Source organism: Nerophis lumbriciformis, linkage group LG15, assembly GCF_033978685.3.
Source record: "Nerophis lumbriciformis linkage group LG15, RoL_Nlum_v2.1, whole genome shotgun sequence".
NCBI lineage: Eukaryota > Metazoa > Chordata > Actinopteri > Syngnathiformes > Syngnathidae > Nerophis > Nerophis lumbriciformis.
The window spans coordinates 15,347,736-15,362,247 of record NC_084562.2 but is presented as its reverse complement, the minus strand read 5'-3'; the positions used below and the strand labels follow the sequence as shown (position 1 = coordinate 15,362,247).

Sequence of the window (14,512 nt, the reverse complement as noted above, 5' to 3'; positions counted from 1 at the left end):
TAGGCAATTCTACATCTGCAAGTTATTTTTTTTTCAAAAGGCTACTATAGCGAGACAGTTGTGGAACCATATGGTCCCAGATGAGTGGAACTGATCAATGTGATGATTGGACTTAGCCAACAAAGAAAGAAAGAAAAAGAAAGAAAGAAAGAAAGAAAGAAAGAAAGAAAGAAAGAAAGAAAGAAAAAAAGAGAAAGAAAGAAAGAAAGAAAAATAGAAAGAAAGAAAGAAAAAAGAAAGAAAAAGAAAGAAAGAAAAAAGAAAGAAGAAAGAAAGAAAAAAGAAAGAAAAAGAAAGAAAGAAAAAGAAAAAGAAAAAGAAAGAAAGAAAAAGAAAGAAAGAAAGAAAGAAAGAAAGAAAGAAAGAAAAAAAAAAAGATAGATAGATAGATAGATAGATAGATAGATAGTACTTTATTGATTCCTTCTGGAGAGTTCCCTCAGGAAAATTTAAATTCCAGCAGCAGTGTACAAAATTGAGATCAAATTTAAAAAATAAAACGTAAAAAGTAAATAATGGGGGTATAAATGGAAACAAAATAGAAAAATATTACAACAGAATAAAAATAAAAAGCAACAATGAGAATACAAATATAACAGTAAAATCGGAATATGACAAAGAAACTAGGCAGTAGTGACCATGTTATGAAAAAGTATTGCACTGTTATTGTTTTGCATCCCCTGTCATCCTAGTACCCCCCCCAGAGAGGAGTTGTACAGTCTAATGGCGTGTGGGACAAAGGAGTTTTTTAGTCTATCTAGCTGGCTAGTTGTTATCAAGAGTACTAAAACCCTTTTCAACATGATTCTGACAACTAAGTAGGCTAAATAAATTTAAACTTTAATACATGCTCGGATAGGCCAGTATCGGTATCGTATCGGAAGTGCAAAAACAATATCGGTATCGGATCGGAAGTGCAAAAACCCGGATCGGGACATCCCTAAATCATGATGAAATAAGTACTTAATCCTTAACCGTCCATAATGAACATTTTAAGAAGCCTTATTAAGTGAAAACAACCAATTACTCAAAGTGGGTCACATAAGAAAAACAATGCAAAGAACGCAAACAAAAAATGACAACATAAAAAGTTATTGTGAAGATTTCAGACAGTGTGTTCCTAAGACATCTAGAAAGACAGAGTGTGCTTCGACAATATCTTCATATGGCAACGTGCTGCAAGTCACATCTTCTCTTTGTATTATTTTGACACCACACCGTGTACTTTCGTCCTCGTTGCTTGGCTAATAAGAAAAGAAAAAGAAAAAAATCATCCATCCAAGAAGAGAAATTTTGGAACACCGCCTGGTTGTCAGATTGGTACTGAAGCACTGTCTTAGTTGAATTCTGTTCCCTTTTCCCCCCCCAAAAGAATATCACACATTTCATCCCACGCCTGTGTCTGTCAATTCTAATTTACTTTAAAGTCTATGACTCAGTGCAAAGATGTGCCTTCAGAGGAAGGGGAACACAGCTTCTGGGTCAAACTGTGAGTCCAATTAACACTTGATAGGTAAAATAGGCTTTGGGGGTGGGAAGCAGAGGTTGAGATGATCATCCCGTCCCAGAGTGCCTCATTAAAGTGTATACTCCACTCTCCAAAATGCCATTAGTCAAACTCGGCCAATTACCGTAAGGCCACTAGACGCATCAAGGAAGGCATCATGACCTCACACGGATGATGAGAGACACAAACACACACAACGCAAGCAGAATAATACATTGCGGGGTCATCACCGATGCAGGACGTAACAAACTATATCCGACTCTCGTTATAGAGAATTAATAATAACTGTTTTTTCATAGAAATCTCAGAACAATGAAGAGCAAGAATGTCAGGGATCAATATATTGTACCACTGATCAGTATTTCAATGCAATACGACTTAGAGATGCAGCTATCGATTATTTTAGTACTCTATCAATTAGTTTGTTTGAATAAATCGAGTAATTGAATAAAACACACTTTAAAGCCTTAATGTGTATTTTAGGGAAAATAGGTCAACTACACAAACATTGTTCTACTTCTGCTCATTTTTTCCAATATATGCACATTGTATTGCATTGCATTATTAAAAAATGATCCGCACACACCAGCGCTTTTAAGGGGCTCTGCATTGCAAAGGCCGTTGAAACAACGTATTTAAATAGGGTCTCCGCAGGTTTCAACAAGTTAAATTTAAGTCTTTTTTAAGACCATATTGGGGGAAAAAATATTGATCCATTACACATCCGTACTGAAAAAAAAAAAAAGTAAAAGTTGATCCCTTTTGTCATCCTTTGAAACTGATTTTTGTTTCACTTTTACAGAAATGTTCACAAACGCTGCACGCTATAACATTTTTAAAACCTTTTATAGTCACATTTAAGACTTTGTATGAGATTTTGATACAAATTCAAATGATTGGATTTTATACTTTTTAAGGGTTTTTTTAGACCCTGCGGGTACCCTGTTCACATTCCAGGTATTTCATGTAGACCGGATGTGTATCAATATGTATAACTAACGATTAATCAAAGCTTTTTTTCTAATCGATTAATCAAATTCAAGGTTTCTCATCGTATCCCATTGGGTTGAGTTTTTTCTTACTCTGACGTGGGATCTAAGCAGAGGATGTCGTTACGGCTTGTGCAGCCTTTAAGACACTTGTGATTAAGGACTATATAAATACACTTTGATGGCTTGATTGAAATTAATCGATCAATCGTTGCAGCCCTGTTATGAATATAGGTTACAAGTCTTGGAATGTTTACATTTTACCTTTGATATCAATGCTTTGTCAACATGCAGGGTTCGTACACCTTTTCCATGGCCAAATTCAAGCACTTTTTAAGGACTTTCAAGAACAATTTTCCAGTTTTTCCAGTACCCTTCAAAAAGCGGAAAACCAGTGTGAATCAATCCATAGCCTTGTTGTTTGAGGTCACCAAATGCTGTCTGTAGGAAAAATACAGAAAATCTGCTAAAACCTAAGCCTAACATTGAACCAGCAGTTATCATTAACTGAATGGGGCATAGAAAATGAAGCAGTGTTTCTGTAGACTATTCAATGTCCTTGGTGTTTGCAAACGTGTCTCCATTTGTGTTGTTTTTCAAATTTCTTGTTCTTTTTCTTACTTACAGCACTCAATGACATCGAACAGCACGGATTGATTCACACCGTATTTGTGCTTGTAAACTGCATAATGTGATATAAATACACACACCCTCAAAATGTAAATTTCACTCATTTATTAACAAAACTGTTCCACATTAATAAGGATAATAAATTAAAGGAAACTATTTTGTTTGTTTCACAACACCTCAGTCACCTTTCATTAAGCATATCTAGCCTTTAACTGTGGCTATGATAACAAATCGATTTTTAGTTTAGGGAAGTTCTTAACATTGTAATGTATCATTGACAAACGCTCGCTTTTTTCTAGGGATGTCCGATAATGGCTTTTTGCCGATATCCGATATTGTCCAACTTTTTAATTACCGATACCGATATCAACCGATACCGATAATCAACCGATATATACAGTCATGGAATTAACACATTAGTATGCCTAATTTGGACAACCAGGTATGGTGAAGATAAGGTACTTTAAAAAAAAATTAAATAAGATAAATAAATTAAAAACATTTTCTTGAATAAAAAAGAAAGTAAAACAATAGAAAAACAGTTACATTGAAACTAGTAATTAATGAAAATTAGTAAAATTAACTGTTAAAGGTTAGTACTAGTAGTGGACCAGCAGCATGCACAATCATGTGTGCTTACGGACTGCATCCCTGCAGACTGTATTGATATATATTGATATATAATGTAGGAACCAGAATATTAATAACAGAAAGAAACAACCCTTTTGTGTGAATGAGTGTAAATGGGGGAGGAAGGTATTTTGGGTTGGTGCACTAATTGTAAGTGTATCTTGTGTTTTTTATGTTGATTTAATTAAAAAAAAATAAAAATAAAAAAGACCGATACCAATAATAAAAAAACGATACCGATAATTTCCGATATTACATTTTAACGCATTTATCGGCCGATAATATCGGCCTGCCGATATTATCGGCCGACATCTCTACTTTTTTCCTTTCATAGCTTGTAATAAGTGTCCGTAATTAACATGTAATCTAGCGCTGACCCCTTGCGAAAAGCTGGATTTCATTTTTGCATACTTTGCAGCAGGCTCCACGTGGATTTGGTCCACGTTTTATCCAAAGTTTGTATTTCTCATTTTCCATCCAATGTTCATTAAAACGACAACCTCCCGGCATGATGAACCGATGCACCACTGTCCTCTTGGGGGCGACACAGAGCCGTATATACCAGTCTATATACGGCTCTGGCATGACAACAACCTAATGTAAGGGCTCGTGCAAAGACAAGAGATCAAGCGTGTAGCTTTTATTTTTAAGGATATTTATTAGATTTTTTTTCCATTTTTATAATCAGCCTATTTGTCATGACTTGGTCCTGGGTGTTTGCTTTTCCGGAATGCAACGGAAAGTTGGCTCGGGCGAGACGGGAATGTGAGTACATGATTTATTTAATACATCCAAAAAAAGTACAAACGAAAAGCGCGCACAGTGGCGGAGAACAAACTATGAAACCAAAAGACTATACCAAAAAAAAGTACAAACGAAAGGCGCGCACAGTGGCGGAGAACAAACTATGAAACCAAAAGACTATAGCATTAATAAACAAAAACTTACTTGGCTTGGACAAAAATAGTAGCATGAAGGATGGACATGAAAACAAGTGTCAGGAATGGACAGAGCATAAATGTGAGATGTCACCAGAAAGACAAACTGAAAACAATGAACTTAAATACTACAGACATGATTAACGAAAACAGGTGCGTGACTCAAAACGTGAAACAGGTGCGTGACGTGACAGGTGAAAACTAATGGGTTGCTATGGTGACAAACAAGAGTGCACAATGAGTCCAAACGTGGAACAGGTGAAACTAATGGGTAATCATGGAAACAAGACAAGGGAGTGAAAAGCCAGAAACTAAAGAGTCCAATAACTAAACAAAACATGATTACACAGACATGACACTATTGAGTCAGACTGCCGAGAAATATGATGAACATTTCCAAGCATTAACAAGCACTTAACCCAAAATTCAAGCATTTTTCAAAACTTGAAAAACACAACATTAAAATCCAAGCATTTTCAAGGTTTTTAAGCACCCGTACGAACCCTGAACATGTCACCCATTGTGATGTCGAGCATCAGTCCAAACTCATCTTTTAAACGTTTCAAAAGCATTTCCGTCGTCACAAAAATATAACTCTGGAATGGGGAAATGATACATTTGGATTTACTGGCATGAAAATAGCAAAAATTTTAAGCTCCTGAACTGGAAAATGGAACCCAGCGCCATCCAGTTACTGACCGTTTAAAACCCACAGCATCTGAACTACATGTCATTTCACAAAAGAAAACACATGATGGGAGAAAATTACATTGAAGTGCAGCAGACGACAACAGAATAAAAGATCCGCGGTCCAGCAGACTTAATTGCTTCATGGCAGAACGGCGCTATGATAAAAACATGTCGCGGATAAAAAGGGCACGGAGGCAGGGAAACATTGATAACTACATCTGAGGGGATGACTAACCCACCAACACAGACAATGTGGATCGTCCAAGGGACCTTTTGTTTTCAATTGGATATCGGATCTATCTGGTTGACATTTTGAAGACAGTCTCGCGGTGACATTTAGCAAACAGAAACAATCCCAGCAACCTCCATTTGAAGTCCAAGTAGCCAATTACAGGTGTGACTTTTGCCTTCCTGTCTGGTATATTTTTAAGGTCATGTCAAGAGGGCACAGCATGGGTGTGCGCGTCCATGCGTCAATGTGGGACGCTAACCCTGTTGTGCGCTCTTAGGGAAATACGCTTCAGTAGGGTCCGTGCATTCCAGCGGCTGTTCTGACATGTTGTAAATACAAGGTGTTAGAGAAAACATAGGGAAGGGGGGGTTGAAATCACTAGTGCAAGAGCGGCTGAGTGCAGGGGAAGGGGGGACAGGATGTAGGTTATCATAGATAAACACGCCAGTTCACCTGCAATCAGTAGAAACCCCTTTATTTAATCCGCGTCTAAAAATAAGCGCTTTCACTTGCAGAACTCTCCGTTAAATGCATGGACTGTAGAGAAAAATGCATGTATAGCTCTCATAATCCGTTGTTCATTCCGATTTAGAGTGTGCTATTTCACTGGCAACCCTAAAACTGGCCTCAGATGAGATTGAGGCCAGTTCAAAACTTGGGAGACAACCATTTTTGCAGGAAATTCCTTAAAAAAAACACGCGAGTGCTCATGTTTTATAGAAAAACTTGGACCACTATAAGCACATTGGCAGTCTCTTGCATTGAAATTTTAACCTTGCTTGCAAACAAAGAACACTGGGATCCGCACGGCACCCCTTAAAGCCCTCTCCTTTTTGGCAGTGTTTTCGTAATGTGGTTTATGCAACTAGGGTGCAGCTGTCGCTTGTTTACTTCGGATGCAGTCAGTAGTGAGTTAGTTAAACTAGTAGTGTTCCACAAGGTTCCATTTCAGGACCTCACTTTTTTTTTTATCATTTGGGTTATTCAACTGGTTTTCAGTTTGAAAAACTTGTGAGAGACTTCCTTAACTCTGACAAAATAAATAGACCAAAATCAAAATTCCACTTTAGGAGGTGCTGTTTTTTCCGAATATACCAGATAATACTAACTGTGAAGGGAGATTTTTGGGCCCCCTGATCTAACTAAATATGATATAAATTTCATCCGTCAAGGTAGGCACAAAAAAAAACACACATTAACAGACAATATCATACGTACATTAAACTATGACTTACAATAAATATTGACAATGGAACAATCAACATAAGATGATTTTAGCGCCAGACTTCTTCTGTTTGTTTGTGATTGTCATTACTGCCACAAGTGGTTGAAAAGCGTATTACAACTCAGTACCACTGACCAAAGCTGAGAAACAGATATTTTTTGGCAGCCCACTATGGGGCTCACACGGCTCAACAATGGGCCCCTGCCCTATGGTTAAGAAACACTGTCCTATCCCATATGTATTGACAATGAGATCAAAAATAATATATGTACATACATACATATATATACACATATATATAAATATACATACACATATACATATATAATATGTGTGTATATATATATATATAAAATGTGTGATATATTTACATATACATACACACACGCATATATGTACATATATATATATATATATACACATATACAAACATATATATATATATATATATACACATATACATACATACATACATATATATACACACACACATATATATATATATATATATATATATATATATATATATATATATATATATATATATATATATATATATATATATATATATATATATATATATATATATATATATATATATATATATATATATATATATATATTAGGGCTGCAACTAACAACTAATTTGATAATCGATTAATCTGTCGATTAATAATCGGATAAAAGAGACAAACTAAATTTCTATCCTTTCCAGTATTTATTGAAAAAAAAACAGCATACTGGCACCATACTTATTTTGATTATTGTTTCTCAGCTGTTTGTAAATATTGCAGTTTGTAAATAAAGGTTTATATAAAAAAAAAATTTTAAAGTAAAAAGTAGCCTCTGGGCATGCGCATAGCATAGATCCACACACATACATACGAAATGTGCGTGTGTGTATGTATATATCCATCCATCCATCCATCCATTTTCTACCGCTTATTCCCTTTTTGGGGTCGCGGGGGGCGCTGGAGCCTATCTCAGCTACAATCGGGCGGAAGGCGGGGTACACCCTGGACAAGTCGCCACCTCATCGCAGGGCCAACACAGATAGACAGACAACATTCACACTCACATTCACACACTAGGGCCAATTTAGTGTTGCCAATCAACCTACCCCCAGGTGCATGTCTTTGGAAGTGGGAGGAAGCCGGAGTACCCGGAGGGAACCCACACAGTCACGGGGAGAACATGCAAACTCCACACAGAAAGATCCCGAGCCCGGGATTGAACCCAAGACTACTCAGGACCTTCGTATTGTGAGGCAGATGCACTAACCCCTCTGCCACCGTGCTGCCTGTATGTATATGTATATATATATATATATATATATATACACACACACACACACACATTATATATGCATACATACATACATACATATATATACACATTATATATATATACGTATATATAACTTTTTTTTTTTTTTTTTTTAAAGACAAAGCTTTGTGTCGTTATTATTAGCTGATCTCAACATTTTGGCTTTTTCTCATTGTGTTTCTTGCTGTTTTTTCCAAATATACAAGGTAATACTAAATGTGAAGGGAGATTTTTGATCCTTAGCTTTCTGGAAATGTGGCCCCCAGTTAGTTGACTATCCCTGCAGCAAATGTAAGTGCACCACAAGTCAAAAGTATTTTTTTAAACAAATACAATCAATCTGATGAAATGTCACCTGTGCCAACTCATGCTCACTTAATAATTATTTTTTTTTTTGCTTCGCTCTATTCACCCCTGCAATGTTATTTATTATTCTTGCACATATACTGTAAGTTATTTAAGTAGTTGTTGATATATTTTTACTTAATCTTTTTTTTTTTTTTTCATTGACCAAAAGAGCACAGACCAAGTCCAATTATTTGTGTGTTAAACATACTTGGCCAATAAAGCTGATTCTGATTCTTCTCATGGCACACAACGTACAAAAGTTAATCAGTGGCATAAATCAATTAAGAGCAATAATGAATGAAATTGGGTAAAAATGGGAGTGTTGAAAAAGTGAAATATATTTCACTCACTTTTGCAGAATGCAGAAATATCCCCACTTTTCAATATAAACACATTTCGTTATTTTTGCAGCAATAATCCTCCTACCTGCACCCAGGCTGAGCAGCAAAGTTATCAGTGCGCCAAACAGCATCTTGGACCCGGCTTGGCTCGTCTCTTCCCCGGGGTTCCTCTGGTGCCTCGTCTCTCCTTTTAAATACGTGGTTCAGGCAGACGCTCCGGCATTAACCTACAACCATGATTTGTTTGTTTTTTTTCTTCCTCACCCGACACCTCCTGCGCCTGCTTTAAAAACACATAGCCGGGGTGAAAAAGTGAAGTTAGAAGCGGACAGTTTGTCTCTCCGGCGTGTTGTGATCCACTCGCGGAGCCCGGAGTCAGCAAAAGGCGCTGTAGACTGTACCAAAAGCCAGCTAGGGGGGTGTGCGAGGGTGAGATTTCTGCGTTCTGTTTAAGTTAGACCTGCTAAAAGTCATGTTATTTAGAAAAACATCGACTTTAATATTCTTTATGAAATAAAATGAAACAAAACATGTCATTAAAGTCTTGTTTTTATTGCTTTATTTCCCCGGGTTGAGATTTCTCCCCTATCCGGCAGGAGGTGGACTGCACCTCAGTGGCTGCTCTGGTTGGCATTAGAATTGAGGGGTTCGGTCAATTTTAGTATCGATCCGCGGTAGAGATGGGATTTATGGCTCTTTTAAGGAACCGTTCTTTTCAAAGAGCCGTTCAAAATACTGGCTTATTATATATATATATGTATATATATATATATATATATATATATATATATATATATATATATATATAAATATATATATATATATATATATATATATATATATATATACATATATATATATATATATATATATATATATATATACATATTTTTATTTTATTTTATTTTTTTTATTTATTTTTTAGAAGTAAACTTGTTTTTTTAATCAACAAAACAGTCAAAGGTAGAAGTTATGAGGTTTGGATCATAATAATTTAAATATATGTAGAGTCGTGGTTGAAAGTGTACATACACTTGTAAAGAACATAATGTCATGGCTGTCTTGAATTTCCAATAATTTCTACAACTCTTATTTCTTTTTTTTGTGATAGAGGGATTGGAGCACATATTTGTTGGTCACAAAAAACATTTATGAAGTTTGGTTCTTTTATTAATTTATTATGGGTCTACTGAAAATGTGACATACAGCAATGTTAATATTTGGTTACATGTCCCTTGGCAAGTTTCACTGCAATAAAGCGCTTTTGGTAGCCATCCACAAGCTTCTGGCAAGCTTCTGGTTGAATTTTTGACCACTCCTCTTGACAAAATTGGTGCAGTTCAGCTCAATGTGTTAGTTTTCTGACATGGACTTGTTTCTTCAGTATTGTCCACACGTTTAAGTCAGGACTTTTGGGAGGGCCATTCTAAAATCTTAATTCTAGCCTGATTTAGCCATTCCTTTACCACTTTTGACATGTGTTTGGGGTCACTGTCCTGTTGGAACACCCGACTGCGCCCAAGACCCAACGTCCGGGCTGATGATTATAGGTTGTCCTGAAGAAATTGGAGGTAATCCTCCTTTTTCATTGTCCCATTTACTCTCTGTAAAGCACCAGTTCCATTGGCAGTAAAACAGGGCCAAAGCATAATACTATCACCACATGCTGGATGGTAGGGATGGTGTTCCTGGGTTTAAAGGCCTCACCTTTTCTCCTCCAAACATATTGCTGGGTATTGTGGCCAAACAGCAAAATGTTTGTTTCAACTGACCACAGAACTTTCCTCCAGAAGGTCTAATCTTTGTCCATGTGATGTCAGATGAAACAACAATTGAGCTGTTTGGCCACAATACCCTGCAATATGCTCGGAGGACATGTAACCAAATATTAACATTGCTGTATGTATACTTTTGACCCAGCAGATTTGGTCACATTTTCAGTAGACCCATAATAAATTCATAAAAGGACCAAAATTCATGAATATTTTTTGTGACCAACAAGTATGTGCTCTAATCACTCTATCACAAAAAAATAAGAGTTGTAGATATTATTGGAAACTCAAGACAGCCATGACATTATGTTCTTTACAAGCCCTATGGTTAAGAAACACTGTTCTATCCCATATGTAATGACAATGAGATCAATGATCTATCCAGGAGATCGCAAAAAGCCGCTGCCTGACCAGGGCTCAGAAAATCTGCAAAGACTCCTCCCACCCCCACCAAGGACTGTTTTCACTGCTGGACTCTCGAAAAAGGTTCCGCAGCCTCCGAAGCAGAACCTCCAGGTTCTGTAACAGCTTCTTCCCTCAGGCCGTAAGACTCTTGACCGCATCATAATTAAATTATCCCCTCAACTCCCCCCAAAATGGATTAACTCGCTGGAATAAAAAAGACAATATAACATACATCTATAAACGTGGACACATGTGAAAAAGTATCTGTACAGTAATCTATTTATTTATTTATATATATGTATATATATATATATATATATATATATATATATATATATATATATATATATATATATATATATATATATATATATATATTTATATATATATATACATATATTTATTTTATATATATATTTATATATTATTTATATATATTTATTTATTTATATATGCACCTTATTGCTTTTTTATCCTGCACTACCATGAGCTTATGTAACAAAATTTGGTTCTTATCTGTGCTGTAAAGTTCAAATTTGAATGACAATAAAAAGGAAGTCTAAGTCTAAGTCTAAGTATATATATATATATATATATATATATATATATATATATATATATATATATATATATATATATATATATATATATAGGTCAAGAAAAAACACAGAGGCTATTTAATCCCTATAGCCTGTTTCGCATGTTTCCCTGCTCTTCAGGGGAGTTTATAAGCTCTTCAGAAAAGTTTATTATACATATATTCCGCTCTACCCCGGTATTGAGCACTGTATAACGGATAAACCCCAGTAACCTCGACTATATATATATATATATGTGTGTATATATGTGTATATATATATATATATATATATATATATATACATATATATATATATATATATATATATATATATATATATATATATATATATATATATATATAGGCTAGCGTGGTCCCTGTGGTAGTGGGGGTGCTCGAAGCAGTAGCCCCCAAACTGGGAGAGTGGTTCCAACAGATCCCAGGAACAACATCTGATGACGTACTGATGTCTTTTTGATAAAACAATTTCTAAAATGTTTGCAATCGACCGGTAGGGTCCCAAAGATCGACTGGTAGATTGCGATCGACGGGTTGGTGACCCCCGACCTAAAATGTATAAGCTTTTTTTTTTTTAAATCAGTGGATGAAGAAAGTGTTTTTTTGTTGTTTTTTTTTACATCATCCACTCATTAAACAAGAAGAAGCACACATGTATAAATAGTTGCAGCTGAAAAAAAGGAAGAGGAGTATGTGACCGTCACAAAGACGGGTCACCATGGTAGCAGCTTGCCTACTAAGGATGAAGACTCCAGCACTTTAATGCGAGACGTTTCTCAAGGCTCCACAATGCTCATCTTTTCATTTCAAGTCTGTGGTGAGTCTTGGTCATGCAAAACGATTAAATTTTATTCATAGCTCCATCCATTTTCTCCAACGCTTATCCTCAATTAGGATCATGGGTGAGCTGGAGCTTACCACCCGGAAACCAGAGGCGGCCCTGGCTTCTTTTACGCTCAGGGCGATCCCCCCCAAAGCCCATATTATTATATTACTCATACAATTTTACTATATATCATCTTAAATAAAAAAAAATTATAACAAGAAATACTGTATGTAAATCACACCAATCCTTTATCACACTAATACAAATGAAATAAATAAAATGATTAAAAAACACTATTTGACTCTTGGTGTAGTTAAAGGGGAACATTGTCACAATTTCAGAATTGTTAAAACCATTAAAAATCAGTTCCCAGTGGCTTATTATATTTTTCGAAGTTTTTTTCAAAATTTTACCCATCACGCAATATCCCTAAAAAAAGCTTCAAAGTGCCTGATTTTAACCACCCGTCCATTTTCCTGTGACGTCACAGAGTGAAGCCAACACAAACAAACATGGCGGAAAGAACAGCAAGCTATAGCGACATTAGCTCGGATTCAGACTCGGATTTCAGTGGTTTAAGTGATTCAACAGATTACGCATGTATTGAAACGGATGGTTGCAGTGTGGAGGCAGGTAGCGAAAACGAAATTGAAGAAGAAACTGAAGCTATTGAGCCATATCGGTTTGAACCGTATGCAAGCGAAACCGACGAAAACGACACGACAGCCAGCGACACGGGAGAAAGCGAGGACGAATTCGGCGATCGCCTTCTAACCAACGATTGGTATGTGTTTGTTTGGCATTAAAGGAAACTAACAACTATGAACTAGGTTTACAGCATATGAAATATATTTGCAACAACATGCACTTTGAGAGTGGAGACAGCCCAATTTTCATCAATTAATATATTCTGTAGACATACCCTCATGTCAGCAGGCCAGGGAAGCTAGGGTCGATATTATTCTCTTGATCATCTTCGGGACGGTGTGAGCCAAGACATCCAGGGGGTTTAGCTCGCTCGTCTGCGGGAACAAACTGCCGCCATTGCTTGCCGTGCTACCGAGGTCCTTTGTCCCTGAATTGCTCACACACTCCGGCAGATTCAATGGGGGTCTGGCGGCAGATTTCTTTGACTTTATCGTTGGAAATGCATCTGCTTTGAGTGTCGCAGGATATCCACACATTCTTGCCATCTCTGTCGTAGTATAACTTTTGTCGGGAAAGTGTGCGGAACAAACGTCCAATTTCTTGCCACTTTCGCATCTTTGGGCCACTGGTGCAACTTGAATCCGTCCCTGTTCGTGTTGTTACACCCTCCGACAACACACCGACGAGGCATGATGTCTCCAAGGTACGGAAAACAGTCGAAAAAACGGATAATAACAGAGCTGATTTGACTCAGTGTTTGAGAAAATGGCGGATTGCTTCCATTGTGACGTCATCGCTCCGAGAGCTAATATTAGAAAGGCGTTTATTTCGCCAAAATTCACCCATTTAGAGTTCGGAAATCGGTTAAAAAAATATATGGTCTTTTTTCTGCAACATCAAGGTATATATTGACGCTTACATAGGTCTGGTGATAATGTTCCCCTTTAAGCAGGGGACCTTAAGTGTTACGGTCTGGTGTTCACCTGGACCCCAGGATGCAGAGATAGCAGGCAAGTGCAGGAAAGTGAAGAGAAAGTGCAAAGCAAGCAAAACAAATGATCCAATCTGATCTGCATAACAAGCATCCTGATTGGCAAACAGTGCAGCCCCGGCGTCACATAGTCAGGCGTTCCCACCCTGGACTGGGAGTTTATTTTATTTTATTTTATTTTTTACATGGGAGCAGGAAAAAATAGGACGATACTGAATCAAAACAAAGGTATGTTGACTATGATGAATAACACAATTAACTGACAATTTAGTTTAGTAAAGAGCCGAAAATGTGGACAGAAACGAAATCCAAACATATTTATTTCTGTCTTGTCAATGGGTGGGACGAGTTCGGAGTATATCCAATCACAGCTCGTTAACGGCGTACATTGAACGAGGGGTGGGGGTTGGTTATGA

The 14,512-nt window shown here is 36.7% G+C and overlaps 1 protein-coding gene across 1 annotated transcript in view; it reads right to left on the bottom strand.

Moving 5' to 3' along the window:
• Positions 1-9,192, bottom strand: part of lrp4 (low density lipoprotein receptor-related protein 4) — a 274,670-nt gene extending 265,478 nt beyond the window's left edge. The window contains exon 1 of the mRNA XM_061974802.2: positions 8,942-9,192. Within this exon, the coding sequence (XP_061830786.2) occupies positions 8,942-8,987 (46 nt within the window). The 5' untranslated portion in view covers positions 8,988-9,192. The remainder of the gene's footprint in view (positions 1-8,941) is intronic.
• Positions 9,193-14,512: the final 5,320 nt, after the last annotated feature.